This window comes from Poecilia latipinna, unplaced genomic scaffold, assembly GCF_001443285.1.
Source record: "Poecilia latipinna isolate Pla-1442-1.1 unplaced genomic scaffold, P_latipinna-1.0 Scaffold1980, whole genome shotgun sequence".
Classification (NCBI taxonomy): domain Eukaryota; kingdom Metazoa; phylum Chordata; class Actinopteri; order Cyprinodontiformes; family Poeciliidae; genus Poecilia; species Poecilia latipinna.
In genome coordinates, this window is record NW_015114596.1 from 104,332 (window position 1) to 121,380 (window position 17,049).

Here is a 17,049-nt window from a genome sequence, read left to right on the forward strand (position 1 = left end):
AGAAGCATTACTACTGCTTAACCACTCTTAACTCACTTCAAAATAAGAGCATGAATATAAACGTCTGACTGCTCGTGTAAGGATGTAGTTAATAGTTGATGACCAAACCTTCATCACAAATGTCAAACTTTATTCAACTGAAAGTTTACAAATTGGCCAAGTAAATCAGCGCTTCAGAATTTATCTAGAAAAAAAAATTTAGGCGAAGCAAAGAGCACTAAATATCTTCCAAGTTAGCACAATCACTAAACAGCCACACAAAAATATTAGCTCCACTATCAGTAGATTAGTGGAAGAGTGCCCATCACTGCAGTTCAGTCTGTACATGTGGACATAATCTGAAACATTTAGCAGTGGTAACTGCACAAGGAGCTTTTACAAAATGTCGAGTCACTGCAGCCGAAAAAACAAAAGCCACAATATTCGATCTTATTTATAGAAAATGTTTGAAAGTCATGTACTGTTTTCCACTTCGCAATTAAAGACAGCTTCATGTCAAGTCGGTTAAAAACATTTTGCAATGGTGGCAAAACTTTTTGTTGTGTTCATGATGCAGTGACACTATAGCTTAAATCTACTTCCAACATTATTCAATCCATAATTTCTCCACCATAGATGTGACGCAGTCTGGTCTCAAATAACATTATCATTTATTAAAGAATCCAAAGAAAGTAAGAAAATCACAGTAAAAGTACAGTTTTCCAGCTATAGAGAAACATTGTGCACAAAGTAAGAAGAGATAAAATATTTTATAATGAAGGAAATCTAACTTCAAATAGTGTTTCAGCTGTCTTTATTTACATGCCGCTTAATTTTACATTTAACCTTCCTTACTATGCAACACATAGTTGTCCAATCAAGAAGGGAACACCACCTATTGTGCAAAACTGGTGTAAGTTGTCCCAGAGCTCCCTCTAGAGGACGCGCAAGTCAAAAGACAGAGGCTGGAGGAAAAGGAGAAGATCAAACTAATTAAGAAGGTACTACTTCATTAATATACCCGCCCTGCCTCCAACTGATGCACTTTTGCTACTGCTGGATCAACTTTACTGCGTAAGGAAAAAGGGGTTTGGGCGAGTTGGCCCTCGTGCATCACTGGTGGTTGATTCGGAGCCGCGGTTTTATGCGCCGTTGTTCCCTAGCTGTCCTCGGACTGGAGCATCTTCTCGATCTCCTGGTCCCACTGGTCGTCCTTGTTGTCTGACTCCGTCACCACCTCGTACTCCTGGAGTTCTTGCTGCAGCTCTTTTTCCCAGTCTGCTGCCTCATCTGGATGGGAAGCAATGATCAGAACAGTTTGGGATTTACAGCAAAACTGGTTTCATTCAGCATGAAAAAAAAAAAAAAAAAAAAAAAAAAAATCGACAGCAAAGGAGCGCTGAGGAGGCTGACCGTCTGGAGACGGGACACTGTCCTTCTTGTCCAGCACCAGCTGCTCCATCTCTTTCCTCAGGTCTTCATGGTTGATCGCCGTCGAGTCGAAAGCATCGCTCACGAACTCCGAGACTCCAGGACTTGTTGAAATCTCTTCTTCCTCCTCGTGGGGTGCCTGAGGTTTGCGTATGCAGGCAGGTTAAAGTGAAATGACTGGTTTTCCTCTTTTTTAAACACGATATTAAAAAAAAAACAAACAAAAAAAAAAAACATTATTCAGGGTCATGTTTTTACCTTCTGTATGTTGCTGATGGAAACTGGTGGAGTTTTTGGTCTAACATCTGCAAAGAACCAATATTATGTTTAACTTTCCAGTTCATGAACTTTAAAGTCATCTGCCTATGTGGGTTAGGGAGCAGGGCTGCTGTAGACTGTTGTTAATAGGCAAGTTTAGCAATATTTTAAAATGCTTCTTCTAATGCCACAAGGATTCAAAACCATTTTAACAAGAGACAGATTTATTTTCTCACAAAACTTATCTACATTAATATTCAAAAGGCTCTCAGTCCAGTGGTTTCCAATATTTTAAGTATAATTAAAATATAAACTAGAGCTGATCAATATCAAAAATAAATCTAATTTTGATGATTATGACAACACTGGTCAACAGCCAAGAAATTGTCTGCAGTTTTTAACTGTTTTAGGGTCATTTTGATGTGCTGAATCCAAAAGTCACATTGGTTTTGCTCAATCAGGGCAACTCTCTGAACTATGGAGCAACATGAGCATCAAAATGCAGGACTTGTTCTCACATCTGGATCAATTTCCTGAGAATCTGATCAATGAGTGAAGAGCAGGAGGAGAGATTCCATCAGGACAGGAAAGAGACGGAGGATTTTACACAATGAAGACGTAATGTTCAATTCACATGTACTTACCTTATCAGTGTTTATTATTCAATTTACAGAAATCTTCAAGTTTGTAACAGTATACTCTGTTAGAAAACAGTGTTTTTCTCCTAAAAACTTTTATGAGCAAATTAACTAATAATGCCACAAAATGTCATCAATTTAGTCAGAAGATTTGATTTCTCTAAATCAAATTAGAATAAAAACATGACCTGATTGAGAAAAATGGATGTCATTTTTGGATTCAGCTGTGCAAAATAATCCTAATTCAGTTGGAAAAACATAGACAACTTCCAAAAAATATTTTTTGTAACCCAGTGTCATGATATGATCTTAGCCCACATTTTTATAAAGAATTTCAATGTATGGCACCTGAAACATAAAATTCAACCAAATATTGCATATAAGGAGCTTCAAGCAATTGCAAAACTGCACACATGGATTCTGTGATGACTACAAATAAATACATTGTGCTTTATTATTATTATTTGAAATATAAAAACTAAACTTTAAGATGAATTCATGCCAGATGTTTCAGCAGTGATCAGGTTGGTGATACGCAACTTGCAAAACCCACAAACTAGAGGAATCTATAGAAAGACAAGTTTGGGAACATTTTTCCAGATTTTCCACACTAATCCAGACCTGGAAAATACTTTTTTTTTTTTTTTAGAATTTTCCAGACCGCCTTGTAACTCTGTGGCTGATTTGGCAAATTTTTCGGCAAATTTTTAATAGTCACGAAAAATATAGAAAGGAAACTAAAACAGGACCTTTTAAGACAATGTCGTCAGGTGAAACACTGTCCCCGCCCTCCCCGCCGTCCTTCTGCTGCTGCTGCTGCTGCTGCTGCTGGTGAGCAGCCAGCGCTGTGAGCTGCGCCGACTGCTTGATCAGAGACACCCTGTAGAAGTAATTCCTCCAAAACACGTCCTCCTTCACCCTGTAAGAACGCAAACCCGTGACAGTATTTGCACATCTTCACATATTGTGACAATCAAGGAGCAAATCATTAGTAGTTCCAAGACAATTGGGGCATGACATGAAGAAGTGACGCCTGCGGGTCTGCTGGGGATAAGGTGTAAAGATATTCTGGCCTTTTCAGCCTCTCCGCCATTTTGTATCTTTGTAGTTTTGGTTGGAGACATTGACAACACTATGTTTTAATGAATAATGTCAGGAAAGTGATTGTTTTGACTGGATTGGTAGTCATAACCCATGAGATGATTGTCACTACCAGTCAAATCAAATGTAATGTATTGCAACACTTCAAAGTAAAACTAAACTATTTAAAAAAGATAAACTACTTTAATATCAAACTATTTTCAGATGTATCTTGATTCCAACTGTGCCTCTTCATCTTCTTCTTACATCAGAGAAACAAATGGGCTTCCCTACCAACCAATGGCAATGTACACAAAAGATCATAATTACGTCATGGAACTTTAACTATTTTGACCTGATTGACCAGTTTGTGACTTCTGTCCTTTCCATAGCAGGTTAAAGGGAAAGGTCCAAAATCAGCAGCCGAAAGAAGATGAGACAGAGTGGCCTGCACCCGATTGGTTCTTGTAGGTTTGAGTTTTCGTACAGGAACTGAAGGAGCCCTTACTGTTTTGGAACTAGGTCGAAGCGCATGCGGTTGAGAAGCTGGTCCTCCTCCAGCATGACGGCCGCCAGAGGGTACATGTGCTCCATGTCGAAGTGGAACTGGACACCAGCCGGAGGGTCCCGCAGGAAGTTCCGCTTGTCCTGGAACCAGACGACCCATAGGTCAAAGGTCACTGCGTAATGGACTGATAGACCCACCATGTTGCACGGCATTAAGTATTAAGCATCCCGACACGTTTGTTTGCAAGTGGTGTACAATGCTACACTTGTTAACTTTACTTACTTGTTAACTTTAGTTAACAAGTTTACCAAACTTGTTAACTTGTTTAATATTTAAACACTGCAAATTTAGTGTTTATCAGCTGATGTAAGTTTAGAATAGTTACAATTAGATAGCACACTCTGCATTTCAAAGTCCAAGTATTATTTTTTTTTTTGTTTGCTACTCCGGTAGGATTAAAATCAACAGATATAATAACATTGGTACACTGTATGCTAAATACAAATAACACTAATGACAGTACTTTTTTTTGCACACAGAGTAGAATTTGCTTACAGCAGACAGAGCCAGGATCTGCTGCTGGATGGTCTCCTCCTCATTGTAGCCCACCCAGGGAGGCACTGCTGCTTCTACACAAACATTAGCCAACAGAGACAGTCAGTCAGTCGCACTATTATCAGTATAATACCAAGTGACACCGGCCATTCAGATAAGGCAACATCTCTGCTATCTCAATACATTGTGATTTCTATATTATGTTTCTAAAACTAAACATTTTACCAACAGATTAATTTTGGAGCAAAATTTAAAAAAATGACTGATGAGATATCTGAGAACAATTGTTGATGTTTCCACACAGCCCAGCAGGTAGGGGCACACCGCACTCTTCAGATTTGTATTAGTAGAACATCTTGAAATCCCTGTGTGTTATTTTTTTCCCCCATTTTAAAAAACCTTAAACTTTATGTTGCCCCTTATAATAAAATCAAATACATTGCAGAAGATGGAATAGATTTCCAGTGCACTGCATGTGTCTGCAGGGCTTCGCCTTAGGTTTGCTGCCATAAACGCAGAGGTCTTTCTCTCACCTGACTTTTTGGCCTTCTTCTCTTGGACAAACTTCTCTTGCTCCTTATGGAAATCTCCCAGAATAGTCTGCAAAAAAACACACACACAAACAAGTTTACAATACAATCAACAGAAGACCAATTAACTGTCTTAAGAGAACAAATGGTAAGTCAAACACCGCCCTTAAAAAAAAACAAATTCAACCATCTGTGAAGAAACGTTTCCTAAAAGTCCCTTAAGCCAGAAGACCAAAGTGCCTTATCTATGATGCCATCGATCTTTCCTTCTTCCACCGTCTTCTTGATGGTCTGAGCAGTCCCCACTACAGACTCTGACAACTTCTTGGTGGCACTGGAGGCGAAACTGAAGATGAACTCTTCAATTGGTGGAAGCAGAACAGAGAACAGAAGGGTTACACAAGGTGTGGGAGACTGACACGGTTTTTCCAAAACACTCAGAAGTTTACATCCACTCTTTATGGGTAACACAGGTTGTTAATATTAAGTTTTAACGTTTTGTTTCTGTGTTACTGTGATCTTTTGGCTGTATGACCATTCCACTCGTGGTTTTTACCCAGAGGCTCCTATATCTCCCTGTCACTATCCTTCCCTTTCTCCTGCACTGTTCCTTTAAATAAGTTTGATTGGAATAATTATTTTTATGCTTTGGCACTCCATGGCTTTTAACTCTCCTTCATTCCATTCCCTGACCGTTTCCACAAGAATACTGTTCCAGTTTGTTAGCCCGTTTCAACTCATCTATGACTGGTAGAAAAAGGCCCCCAAACTCAAAAGATAAATAAGTGATAATCAATAGCATATTTCCTTTTTTAAAAATAACAGTTTTACAAATTGAAGATAATATTTTAGCTCCAAAAAGCTGGCATATATACAATCAACTGAAAGGTGAGGCTATAGCTTTTAGTCTTTGTTTGCTCATGCAGCTGTCTTCAAACTGGTTTACCTGTCCCAGTAACACTGGTGATCCACCAGTTTCCAGTTTATGGTTAGTTGTTCAAAAGCAGCTTAAACAAATTCCTTTGATCCTACAGGTCTTTCTATCAGATCATGGCAGAATGATTTTGAAGAATTGTTTACCTGGTACTGGTTAATGGATCACCCTGGACTTGGCAGTTCTTCTTAAGAATAAATCCAAAGGACTTTTACAGTTTTTATAAAACTACAATTTACCCAAGATATGTTTTAATTTGAGAAAATCCTCAAGAGATTAAAATGTGAGGGACTAAAACGGTTGAAACTGCACGTTAATCGTTCCACCTTGCGAAAATAGATCAAACAAATACTTAGAGCTCAAAATAAACAAAACATCCATCTTTCATGACCATTAGGAGTGGATCAAACCTCTGACCGCATCTAGCTATGATCATTCAGAAGAAAATAGAAACATCTGCCCCTCACCACCGAGTCCTTTGCTGTGATCTGGGGTTTCTTCTTTCGTCTCCGATGCCTCATCATCCTGCTCAGCTGCTTGCTGTTTGTTTACCTCGTTTTGGGCTTCAACCACCTTCTCTTCCTGCTCCACACTGAGGCTTTCCTTCTCCTCTGACGTCTTCTCCAGACCCAGCCACGTCCCGAACCCTTTGAACATACTGGTCCGAGGGAGAAAACGAACTGATAAAAAGAAAATGACAGACGGAAACTGGCTGCGAACTCACACCGTGTAAAAATGTTTTTTAATGCAACCAGGAACTAGAAGCTTCTTCGTCTTTACGTTCTTTTTGCGGTGCTCGCTCGATGCTGCCACTCAGTGGCCACAAGGCTGTAATACGTTTATTGAACCCTTTTAATGATTTTCATTATCATTATTTTTTGTTATTGAATAATAATGAAATAATCATAATATCAATGATAATAATTTTCTGTGAACTTTACAACAAGCATAAAGCACAGTTAAAAGAAATCAAAAGGTTAATTTACCTTTGTAAAAAAATATAAGAATATAAGAAAAATATATATATATATAATAACGTGACATTCTGAAGAAACAGCCAGAAGGGGGCGGTAATTAGCAGAAAACAGGTAGACGTCCGCACAGCGCGAGCCAGTTGAATGTAGAACCGACTGCTTGATGACAGGAAGAATACGGGTTAGTTTCGTTCTCGTTTCACTTGTTTAAGTTGAAGTTTGTGTAAATTGAGCCAAAATACAGCGTAGAGAAGTTTGTATAATCCTCGTTGGGTCTGCTAAAATCAAGTGAAAGTGCGGACACGGGAATTTACCAGGTGTACTTGCAAGAAAACAAGGTTTCACCAGACGTCCGGTAAATACCTAGTCATTTTAAAAACAGAACACTCAAACGGAGCTTTCACGCACTAATACAACATACAAAAAATGAAAAAATGATTAGTTTAACGTGGTTTTCCGATCGGCCTGAAATATTCTATGTTTAACTGCGTGTGTTTTATCGAGTCACTCAATATTGATTTGATTTGGAAAGACAAACGTGGCCCAGTAATAACGTACATGTTCTTGAAGTTGATGAATTCTCCTTTTCCGAGGCAGGCTGTTTGAAAGTGTGGCAAAAAATGAAGATTCTGATGGTGTTTGATTTTGACCACACTGTGGTGGACGAGAACTGTGACATCTGGGTCATCAAGTATGTATTAAAAGTTTTTTATATATGTCAGAGGGTACAAAGAAACTGGGTGTTTTATAAGCATTGTGTCAGTTTATTAACTGGTGATCTTTATTTTTCCTGCTTTAAGGTGTCTTCCGAAGCAGACTCTCCCAGATTCTGTGGAGAGCACATACAGGAGGGGCCAGTGGACTGAGTACATGGGCAGAGTGATGGCCTACATAAGTTATAACCTATTACATAGTTTTTCTTATGTTTCAGTTTGTCCTCCATTGTGCTCAGTGAGTCCTCCACAGAGGTGGTTCAACAAACTCTGAGTCTATCCATGAACTCTACTTTAACTTGAAAGTTAACTCACCCCTAGCAAAAGTTTCTGGTTCCATAACAGTTTAGATATACAACCAATCAGAGCCAGAAGGAGGATGTTGGCACTGTCAATCTTGCCCATGTTTGTGCTACAGCTACCACTTTTCCCCGTCAGCAGAGCCTGTGGTGAATGCTGAGGCTAGTTAGCATGGCAGATAAATCGTCTTCCTGAAATGGTAAGTTGCACATTTCGGGGCATGTTCACAAGGATGATTAACAGCAATAATACCCTCCTTCTGGCTCTGATTGGTTGTTTTTGGTTGGGAGCCATGCATTTCTTCAGACAGCAGCTCATTTGGGACGTGGAGGAGATTGATCTTTTCACAGATTACCTGTCTCATAACAAACTGTTATGACACAGTGACAGTTTTAACAAACAAAGAAAATTTTTTATAAAAGTTACATACTTTAGTTTTAAGGGCCAAAGAATATGCAGAGGGCTAGCAATACCCTAGGTAATGGAATTCAGCCTTGGCCTTAGCTCTCTTTCTGTAACTCAGATTACATAAAAATTGACAGAGTTTTTATCTAATCTGCGCCCCAGTTTTCCATTCTGATCATTTCTGTCTTTGGTTCTAACAGGAGACCAGGGGGTCACCCCCGACAGGGTCCGCAGCGTCATGGAGACCATTCCCTTCACACCTGGCATGCCGGAGCTGCTCACATTCATATCAGAGAATAAAAGCATGGTGGACTGCATCATCGTCTCCGATGCCAACACCATGTTCATCGAATGGGTCCTCCAGGGGGCGGGACTCTGGAAAGCTGTGGACCAGGTGTATTCCAACCCGGCCAGCATCAATGAGTCCGGCTACATGGAGCTGCAGCACCACCACTTGCACGAGTGCGCCAAGTGCCCCGTCAACATGTGCAAGAAGAAAGTCCTGGAGACGTACCTTTCCGAGAAGGCAGACGGCGGCGAGGTGTACGGGCGAGTGATTTACGTGGGGGACGGTGGGAACGACCTCTGCCCCACGTTCTGTCTGAGTGCGGGTGACGTTGTGATGCCCAGGCAGGGCTACACCCTGGATAAGAGGCTGACCCGACTAAGAGATCAGGAAGGCAACTGTTCTGTTTCAGCTAAAGTCATTCCATGGAGCAGCGCCACTGACATCCTGCAGGAACTGAAAGACAGTCTGCAGTCTGAATGATCCACATCCTCACCACATCGTACCCCAGACCCAATCAAAAGATTCAGTATTTTATTACTGGTCTTGTATTTTTAATTAGAACTGATGAATTTGTAGGGATAAAGTGATTTTATTATACTAACAACTAAGCCTGTCGCAGTAAACAATCAATTGATCGCATGATCAGTTAAAATGAGCTTGATCATTTCCATTCTGATGATTAATATTTTTTGAAGGGCAATTTTGTTTACAGGGATTTCATAATCCATTTTAGTGATGATTTTGTTTGTGTTTTGGCTTTTATTTGCTCTTTATTTATTGTTTTTGGTTGTCAGGTTTTATTTTGGATATTTAAGATGTCTTCCAGTTCCAGTGTGAAGTATTTTGTCTTTGTTTATGTTTATTAGTCTTTGAGAGGGCAAACTTGCATTATTATGGGATTACCTATATATTAGTTGAAAATGGTCAGGGTGGTCAGGGTTGTCCATATTGCATGTGGAGCATTTAAATGAACATTCGTCTGAGTTTATTGCTGGGTTGTGTGCAGCCATGATCTTCAGACTGATGTAATGAATTTCATAACACTACCCTCAGCCATAACTGACCCATTTGGAGCAATTGTTGTGATAATAAGAACTTGGCTCATGTGTACACACGTCATGTACACATACAGAATATTATTTTTATTATTTTGTCTGACCTGTCTCCAGACAACATATAATGACCATTTTAACACTGAATATAGATTTCTAAGCCAGATAAACAGTTTTATTTTTGTAGGAGCTCCTTGTCACTGGAAATTTAGGAAAGGCCATTTGTATCTGCCTATTTATGTAGATGCCCAGTCTTTAAACTATGAATTTTATAGATGTAAATTTCTACTCTTGTCTGGGAGTATGAAGGTATGTATTCATACTGCAGGATTCACTGATGGGGTGTCAGAGTGGTTTTGACTGTGATTCTGAAAAATTGTTGAGCTCAAAAGATTTTAATTTGATTAACTGGAAACATATTTTTAAACATCTGTAATACTTTTTAAGTGTTAAAGTTATGTAAGCAACAATTTAAGTTTAATAGTTCTGATAAATATACCTTATTTTGGATATTAATAAAGATAAAACGTTCCTGTTCAGCAGCATCAAAGATTTGTAAGGGTGGGTTGTTATAGAAGGGTAAACTGCTGGTTGTAGTCTTTTTTTTTATTATATGCACATTATTGGTACAATCTAAGATTAAAGGTGTTTTATTAACTATTAAAAACTCTTCAACACAGCCTATAGCTCTTCAATTTATGTTTCCAGATGTTTAAGAGTTTATGAGTAGGGGTGAATTAGTCGAAATTAAAATAATAATAACAAAATAAAATGAAAAACTTTTGACTTTTGGAGTTTTTTCCAGTGAATTTGGATTTTTAAACTCTGAAATTTTCCAAGTTGTGTTTTTTTTTTTATCTAGGAAATTTCTGGGATGAATTTCAAAACTTGGCTGCACAGTGGAGCAGTTGGTAGACCTGTTGCCTTGCAGCAAGAAGGTTCTGGGTTCGATTCCTGGCCTGAGTCTGTCTGCATGGAGTTTGCCTGTTCTCCCTGTACATGCATGGGTTCTCTCAAGGTTCTCTGGCTTCCTCCCACAGTCCAAAAACATGACCATTAGGTTAATTGATCTCTCTAAATTGTCCCTAGGTGTGTGTGCATGGTTGTTTGTCCTGTTTGTCTCTGTGTTGCCCTGCAACAGACTGGTGACCTGTCCAAGATGTCCCCGCCTCTCACCTGGAATGTTAGCTGGAGATCGGCACCAGCAAAACCTCCTGACCCCACTAAGGGACAAGGGTGTAAAGAAAATGGATGGAATTTCAAAACTTCTGATTTTTCTAGAAAATGTACAACTTTTCAAGCTAAAATTTCCTCATTTGTTTAGAAAATTTGTTGGATTAATTTTAAAACTACTGATTTTTCTAACAATTTTTCAACTTTTCAAACTCAGAAAGTTAAAAAAAATTTTGGGTTCTAGAAAATTTCTGAGATTAATCTCAAAATTTCAGTTGTTTTTTTTTTTGCCAGAAATGCACTCCTCCTTTTTCTTGTTTCTACCTCCAATGACCCTAATATGGCGCAATGATAACAGGTGAAAAAAGATTTCACTCCTGGGACAAAAAGTTTGCCTGCTGGTTCCCACCCTGCCTGTGTTAGCTGTGTCTGCCCTCCAGGCCTGTCCAAACACTACAGCTCATTTACTCCAGAACACACTGTGAAGGTACAAACTTTAAGTGCAAATACTAAAATTCACTGTAGTGGAAACAGTGCTGAAATATTAATAAAAAAATGTCATGGTCGGTTTTGACTTACTAACATCACCTGAGGTGATATTAATAATTTCCCCATATGTATGCAGTTTGTGTTGTAGCATCAGTTATTAAAGAAAAAAAAAAGCTGATCTAGCAGGAAAATTCTGTTAAAAGATTTAACAGCACAAATAATGTAAGCTGAAGACTTATGTTACTGTAAACATCCATTTGATTTGGACTAAGATAAATCCAGAAGCAGTCCTTGATTCTCTCAACTAACATTCACTGCAAAAAGATAAAAAAGCCTCCATGCTGGCATCAGATGCCAAATTAAACCTCATTTTTAATTGCATGTAATATGAAATCTTTGCAATGCCCTAGATTTAAATATGCAATGTATTTCTGCTGCGGATTAACTTCTTGCAAGTGTCTATCCATCTTTTTATCATATGTGGGAAAAATAAGTATTTGATTTCCACACTTACAAAGAATGGAGTCTGGAGCTCTTTACAGAACGACAGCGTTTCCATCACAACTTTGTCAATATTCCGCTAATGTTGCAAAAAAAAAAACAAAAAAAAACAGCATTTCTGGATGTTTTCATTAAATAAGAAACACAATTAAAATCCCACGTAAATAAATCTCTTCACACGCTAACATGCCGCGTCATCATCCTACTTCCTGTTTTCTTGTTCATTGTTTGCATAACTAGCTACACATTTCACATGTTGAACATGTGAAGTGTGTGATAAAAAAAGATGTTTATAGTCATACCCTAATTTACAGCATATGTCCCTAAAATACCTTTAACAGTAGGTTTAAATGAAAATCAACAATAAATAAAATAAAAGTATAAAAACTAAATATAAAGCAATGCGTTTAAAACTACAGAATCAAAACAATTACAATTTTTTAAAATTTGTACAATTCTGATGAGCACTAAGTGAATATTTAAGATACCGTCTTTCAAAATCGAGGTGATCCTACAACAAGATGACAGAGCTCTCCATTGTTTGGAAGTGGAAAAACGGAAAACTTCAAAACCCAGTGGTGTATCAAATACTTATTTCCCCCACTGTGACTGTACATATGCCACACTTTTTTCTGATTTATATTAATAGCCACTGCAGATTTGCATGAGCTTACAATATTTACAAATAAGTAGGTGGGGTCACTTCAAAACCAGTAACATCAACAGACATATCGATTCCTGCCTGTGTGGAACATTGCTATACTTCACCCCCCATCTGCATAGTGAAGGACATGCTGCTAATTTAAGGATTTAGTGGCTTTAAAAGCCGCCATTTAGACAAGCAACTTTGGTTCATGTTCTACGGCACGCAAATTACGAAACCTTAAGGGAGACACTTGAAGAGAGGGGTGGGGAGGGGGAGGGTCTTTTTTTTGCTAAATTAAGAAACCGAAACATAAATCCTTTCAAATCCAGCATGGTGCAAGACACTCCTCTCTGTGTAATCAGTTTTTAATAGTCATCAAGGGAGCTACTCTCCTCTCTATCGTCCCCTATGGTGAAATTATATGTGGATGAACCAACGACTGCTCGGTTGATTTCTGCAGCACTTCAGGGAATTGGAAGTCTCCCGGCTAGCAAGACGCTCAGGAGACTAAATGGAAGTGCTGCTCTGTTTCTTTTGTATGAAGGAAGAGAAGAACCACAACCACGTGAAAAAACGGCTCGGTTCACGTATGGTTGTGGCCCTAAAAAACATAATACAAATTTGCCTCATCCAGCACAGGTGGTTGATGGAGACTTTTATTTTTTGTAATCAGGGTAAAATGATCACCAATGTAATTTTCTGACAATGTAAAACATTAACTGCAATACAAAGTATTCATCTTTTTTAACCACGCTTTTACAAAGTGTAGAACCTTGTCTGTCCAGATTCTTTCACTGAATAGTTGACTTTGATGCTCCCAAATAAAATTTTCTTTTTTATAAAACTTGGCCAAAAATAGCATGCACTTTGAAAATGAGCTCAGCTGATGCACAGGCCTGCCAGGTGTTTGCTAATTGCTGCTGGCTAGTCTGAAGGAGCAGAGTGGGGGAGGGCTGCTCTGAGGCAGAGGCTCAGCTGAGGACTGAAGCTCTGAGGAGGAGCTGCGTCTCAAAGGCAGCTCCTACTCAGTGGTCACTCTGGTTGCCATGGAGATTAAGGATTTCTCAAACATTATTATAAAGTTTATTTGATAGGGACAGACTCACATCGACATAGACAAACTGAATAAAACAGCAGTCCCATGTTTGCATCATGGTGCAATAGCAACAGCTAATTCGCAGCACTTGTCCCTAGTTGGGCTTTTAAAAAAATAACTCTAAAAGAATGTATGAAAGAATCAAAGCAACACTCCAGGTATGCTTTTTTTTAATGAGGAAATACAATTATAATATGATGTACAGCTTAAAAATGTTAAATTTACTTAATTTTGTCCTTTGAAATGTTAACTATGTTACATTCCTGTCTTTTTTTTGGGGAGGTTCTGTTCAATGATTTCAACTTTTTTGTATAATAATGTTACGGCAAAAATAAAACTAAAAGAAAAAAAGCGCAACTTTGGCCACAACGTTTTGAAAAAGGTGCCACAAAATCAGTCCTCTTAGGTTGCAACAATCACAAAAACAAAAACAAAAAAAAACATTGACTTTTTTTGTTTTTTGGGGGTTTTTGGGCTCAGATCTCATAAATCGTCCAATGAGGAGATCTTCTCCTAGTTCGATGCTCTTGCTGAAGGCTGCTGACCTGCTGCAGTCAAGACAGGTTATGTAAGGTCTTTCTCTTTATCTGCTAGTTCCAACCTGCTGCCTTCAGCCAGACGTGGACCCATGTGTGCATCCCCATCAACTAAGGAAGACCCTAGCAACTGCAGCTAGCACTTGGCTGCAGCATGTGGTCAGCTCCTTGCCCCGTGAATATTTAATGCTGCAGTGAAATAGTAACTTTTAGAGTTTTAAAACAACAAAAAACAAACAAAAACCAGTGAAAAGCCCAGCCGGTGTTGGGTTTGACTATACGCCGCATTAGCAACCTGCTCAATTATTTAGACTGAGCTTGCCAGAATAACACATTCCACTGCTGTAATTAATTTTAAGAATCCACAGTTCAGATTTTTATGTATAAATATTTCTTCTAAAGCAACAACTCCCACCGTTGCTCTGTTGTAGTAATTTAATATCACTTTGCTGCAGGTTACGGAAGGCAATAAAAGCTTCAAAATGTTCAAAACTCTATCCCAGCCACCCGAGGAAGCGGGCGCTGATGGTGCCCAGATGGCTGAGTTATGATCCCCACGTCTGAGGGAAGCATTCCCGCTCTCTGACAGTGGGCCGTTACCCAAGAAAACACCGGAATACCTTGTTAAAGCCGTGCCTGCTTTGAGCTAATGGCTTTGACAGCCTGCTCTCTGTGCCCACCTTAGCACATATGTGCAAACAGTCCCTTATGTAGTGTAACAGGATGAGCTCCAGCTCCGTGATCTGAGAGAAAGAAAGATACGGGGGGGGATAACTGCTGGCATCCTCTGTCCTCCATGGCTCAGAGCCAGCTGAGTCAGGAGCAAAGGCAAAATGAAGACACGTTCCTCTAAATGTAGCGGCTGCAGTGGGCCGAGGCGTTCAGGTGTAGAACTGATACCACTGAACTGCTGAGGACCTCAAATCTTCTATTTTGGCCTCCGTACAGTGTGTGACAGATACTTTAAGAAAAGGGCCTGAAATCCCAAAAATAGACAAGAATTATTTTACAGAAAGGGAAGGAAGATACAAGTTAATGGTTGATATGAATTTAAAAAAATAATTAGAGAATAAAAGCATGTATATATCAACCTGTGGAGTGACTGTGTGGAACAGTACAGCTAAAGAACTGAAGCAATGTTCTGTAGGCAATATTAAATTAGAGGGCGTACATTTCATTAAATATGTTCAATAAAGTGTTAAGAAAATAAATTTAAAATATGCTAGTTTTAAAACTTAACATGTCTTGATTCAAATGGCCTAATTGTGGCTTTAAAATCAGTAATGTATTCTGGCTTTTTGACCTTTATGTTACCTGTAGTTACAACAGATGGTTTGCTAGGATTGTTTGAATTGCCTTTTATCTGTGTGGGAAAACAATACAGTAGAAGTTCTAGCTTTTCACACTCATCTGTGAAAGGCCGTAAAGTTCCTTGCTTTAGAGAGAGGGTCAGAGATAGCTCCTGGTTGGATGAGCAAAGATATGCCTTATTTGAATAAATTAAAGATAAGAATACGCCTTTTACTATAAAACTTTCTACACAGAAGTAACAAATTAGATTTGCTCTTGCAATTCTCCAAAGACGTCTTTGGACGTCTTTGCTTTCTTTCCTTCTTCTTCTTTCCATTTATGTCAGGTAAATGAATGTATGTCTCTGTTGTTCTGCAGTTTCTATTGTAATTTTATGCGTTGTCTTCTATTGGATTAAACTGCAATTCTATGACGTCAACACGCATTGCTGTTTTCTTCTGAGTGACTACACGTGGCCATCGCGAGAGGACCCGGGATCATAAAGGAGAGAGCCAAACTTTTTCCAAAATTAACTAATTCAGAGAAATCTTCCTTAACAAAAGGTACAAGAAATATTTCTAAGTAGTTATATGGAAGATGGATATACACAATCAGTAAAATAATAAGGGAAATAATATGACAAGAGATATTCTTAGATGATTCAGTTTAATATAGTATTATTTGTGTGTATATATATACACATGCACTATATATACACACACACACACACACACACACACACACACACACACACACACACACACATATACACTGCTCAAACAAATAAAAGGAACATTTCACTTTAATTTTGTGTGTGGCTCCAAATCCAGGCCTCCATTGGTTAATAAATTTGATTTCCATTGATGATTTTTGTGTGATTTTGTTGTCAGCACATTCAACTTTGTACAGAACAAAGTATTCCATGAGAATATTTCATTCATTCAGATCTAGGATGTGTTATTTGAGTGTTCCCTTTATTTTTTTGAGCAAATAATATGCACACAAATAATATGTTGTTTTTGTGTGCATGTGTTTAAATGTATGTATGTGGGTATCGAAGTATGTATGTAAAGAAGGAAAATGAAGAGATAAAAAAGCTACTTAACGGAATTTCTTTCGACTTTTTCTGTGGAAATAGTGAGAAATAATCCAGTTGCATGTTTCCAAAATAGCATCCCATAACCAAACAATAACACAGACTAGGGATCCAGTAGATCCCTGCCAATTTCGGTGGAACTGAACACCAAATTACTCTTGAGAAATTTGCCTATTTGAGGATTTTTTTTCCCTAAAATATCTGAAAGAAAATGCAGCTTGGGAAACTGAAATACCTTGGTGCAAAGATGTTTATCATGCTACTAGCTAGATTCATGACAATAGTCCCGTTGTTATGTACAGTAAAGGTGAATATTGTCAGACTATTATCAGATGAAAGGTCTGTGGCTTGTTAAAGTAAGATATGTAAACAAAGAAGCAACACAGTGCACAGCTCAGCTAGCGCCGCCATTGTGGTATGACGTCCTCCCACCATGTTGTACAACACCCTCTGTTGACGACGAATGCTGGGTTCCCCAGTCTGGTGGAAACGGGCGTCGGCTTTCAACGGAGCACCACAGTTTGAAGGCACCGAACCAGTTCAGGAACAAGAGTTCTCTCAGTTGAAAATGCTTGA

At 38.7% G+C, this 17,049-nt stretch overlaps 2 protein-coding genes across 3 annotated transcripts; one reads left to right on the plus strand and one right to left on the minus strand.

The window, feature by feature from the left end:
* Window positions 1–631: 631 nt before the first annotated feature.
* On the minus strand, window positions 632–6,695 carry syap1 (synapse associated protein 1). Its single transcript, XM_015016098.1, has 9 exons — window positions 6,381–6,695; window positions 5,220–5,338; window positions 4,983–5,049; window positions 4,450–4,523; window positions 3,895–4,034; window positions 3,056–3,225; window positions 1,669–1,715; window positions 1,393–1,549; window positions 632–1,269 (listed from the first exon to the last, which is right to left on the minus strand). Exons 1-9 carry the CDS (start codon window positions 6,568–6,570, stop codon window positions 1,139–1,141), a joined length of 1,095 nt encoding a protein of 364 aa, XP_014871584.1. The 5' UTR covers window positions 6,571–6,695; the 3' UTR covers window positions 632–1,138.
* A 282-nt stretch (window positions 6,696–6,977) lies between these two features.
* On the plus strand, window positions 6,978–9,316 carry phospho2 (phosphatase, orphan 2). 2 transcript variants are annotated; one of them, XM_015016102.1, is made up of 4 exons: window positions 6,978–7,068; window positions 7,485–7,578; window positions 7,688–7,782; window positions 8,506–9,316. In XM_015016102.1, the coding sequence occupies exons 2-4, from the start codon at window positions 7,508–7,510 to the stop codon at window positions 9,072–9,074; spliced, it is 735 nt and encodes a 244-aa protein (XP_014871588.1). In that variant the 5' UTR covers window positions 6,978–7,068; window positions 7,485–7,507; the 3' UTR covers window positions 9,075–9,316. The 2 variants fall into 2 exon arrangements, with proteins under 2 accessions (XP_014871588.1, XP_014871587.1); XM_015016101.1 differs by having other exon boundaries at window positions 7,002–7,242.
* The last annotated feature ends 7,733 nt before the right edge of the window (window positions 9,317–17,049 follow it).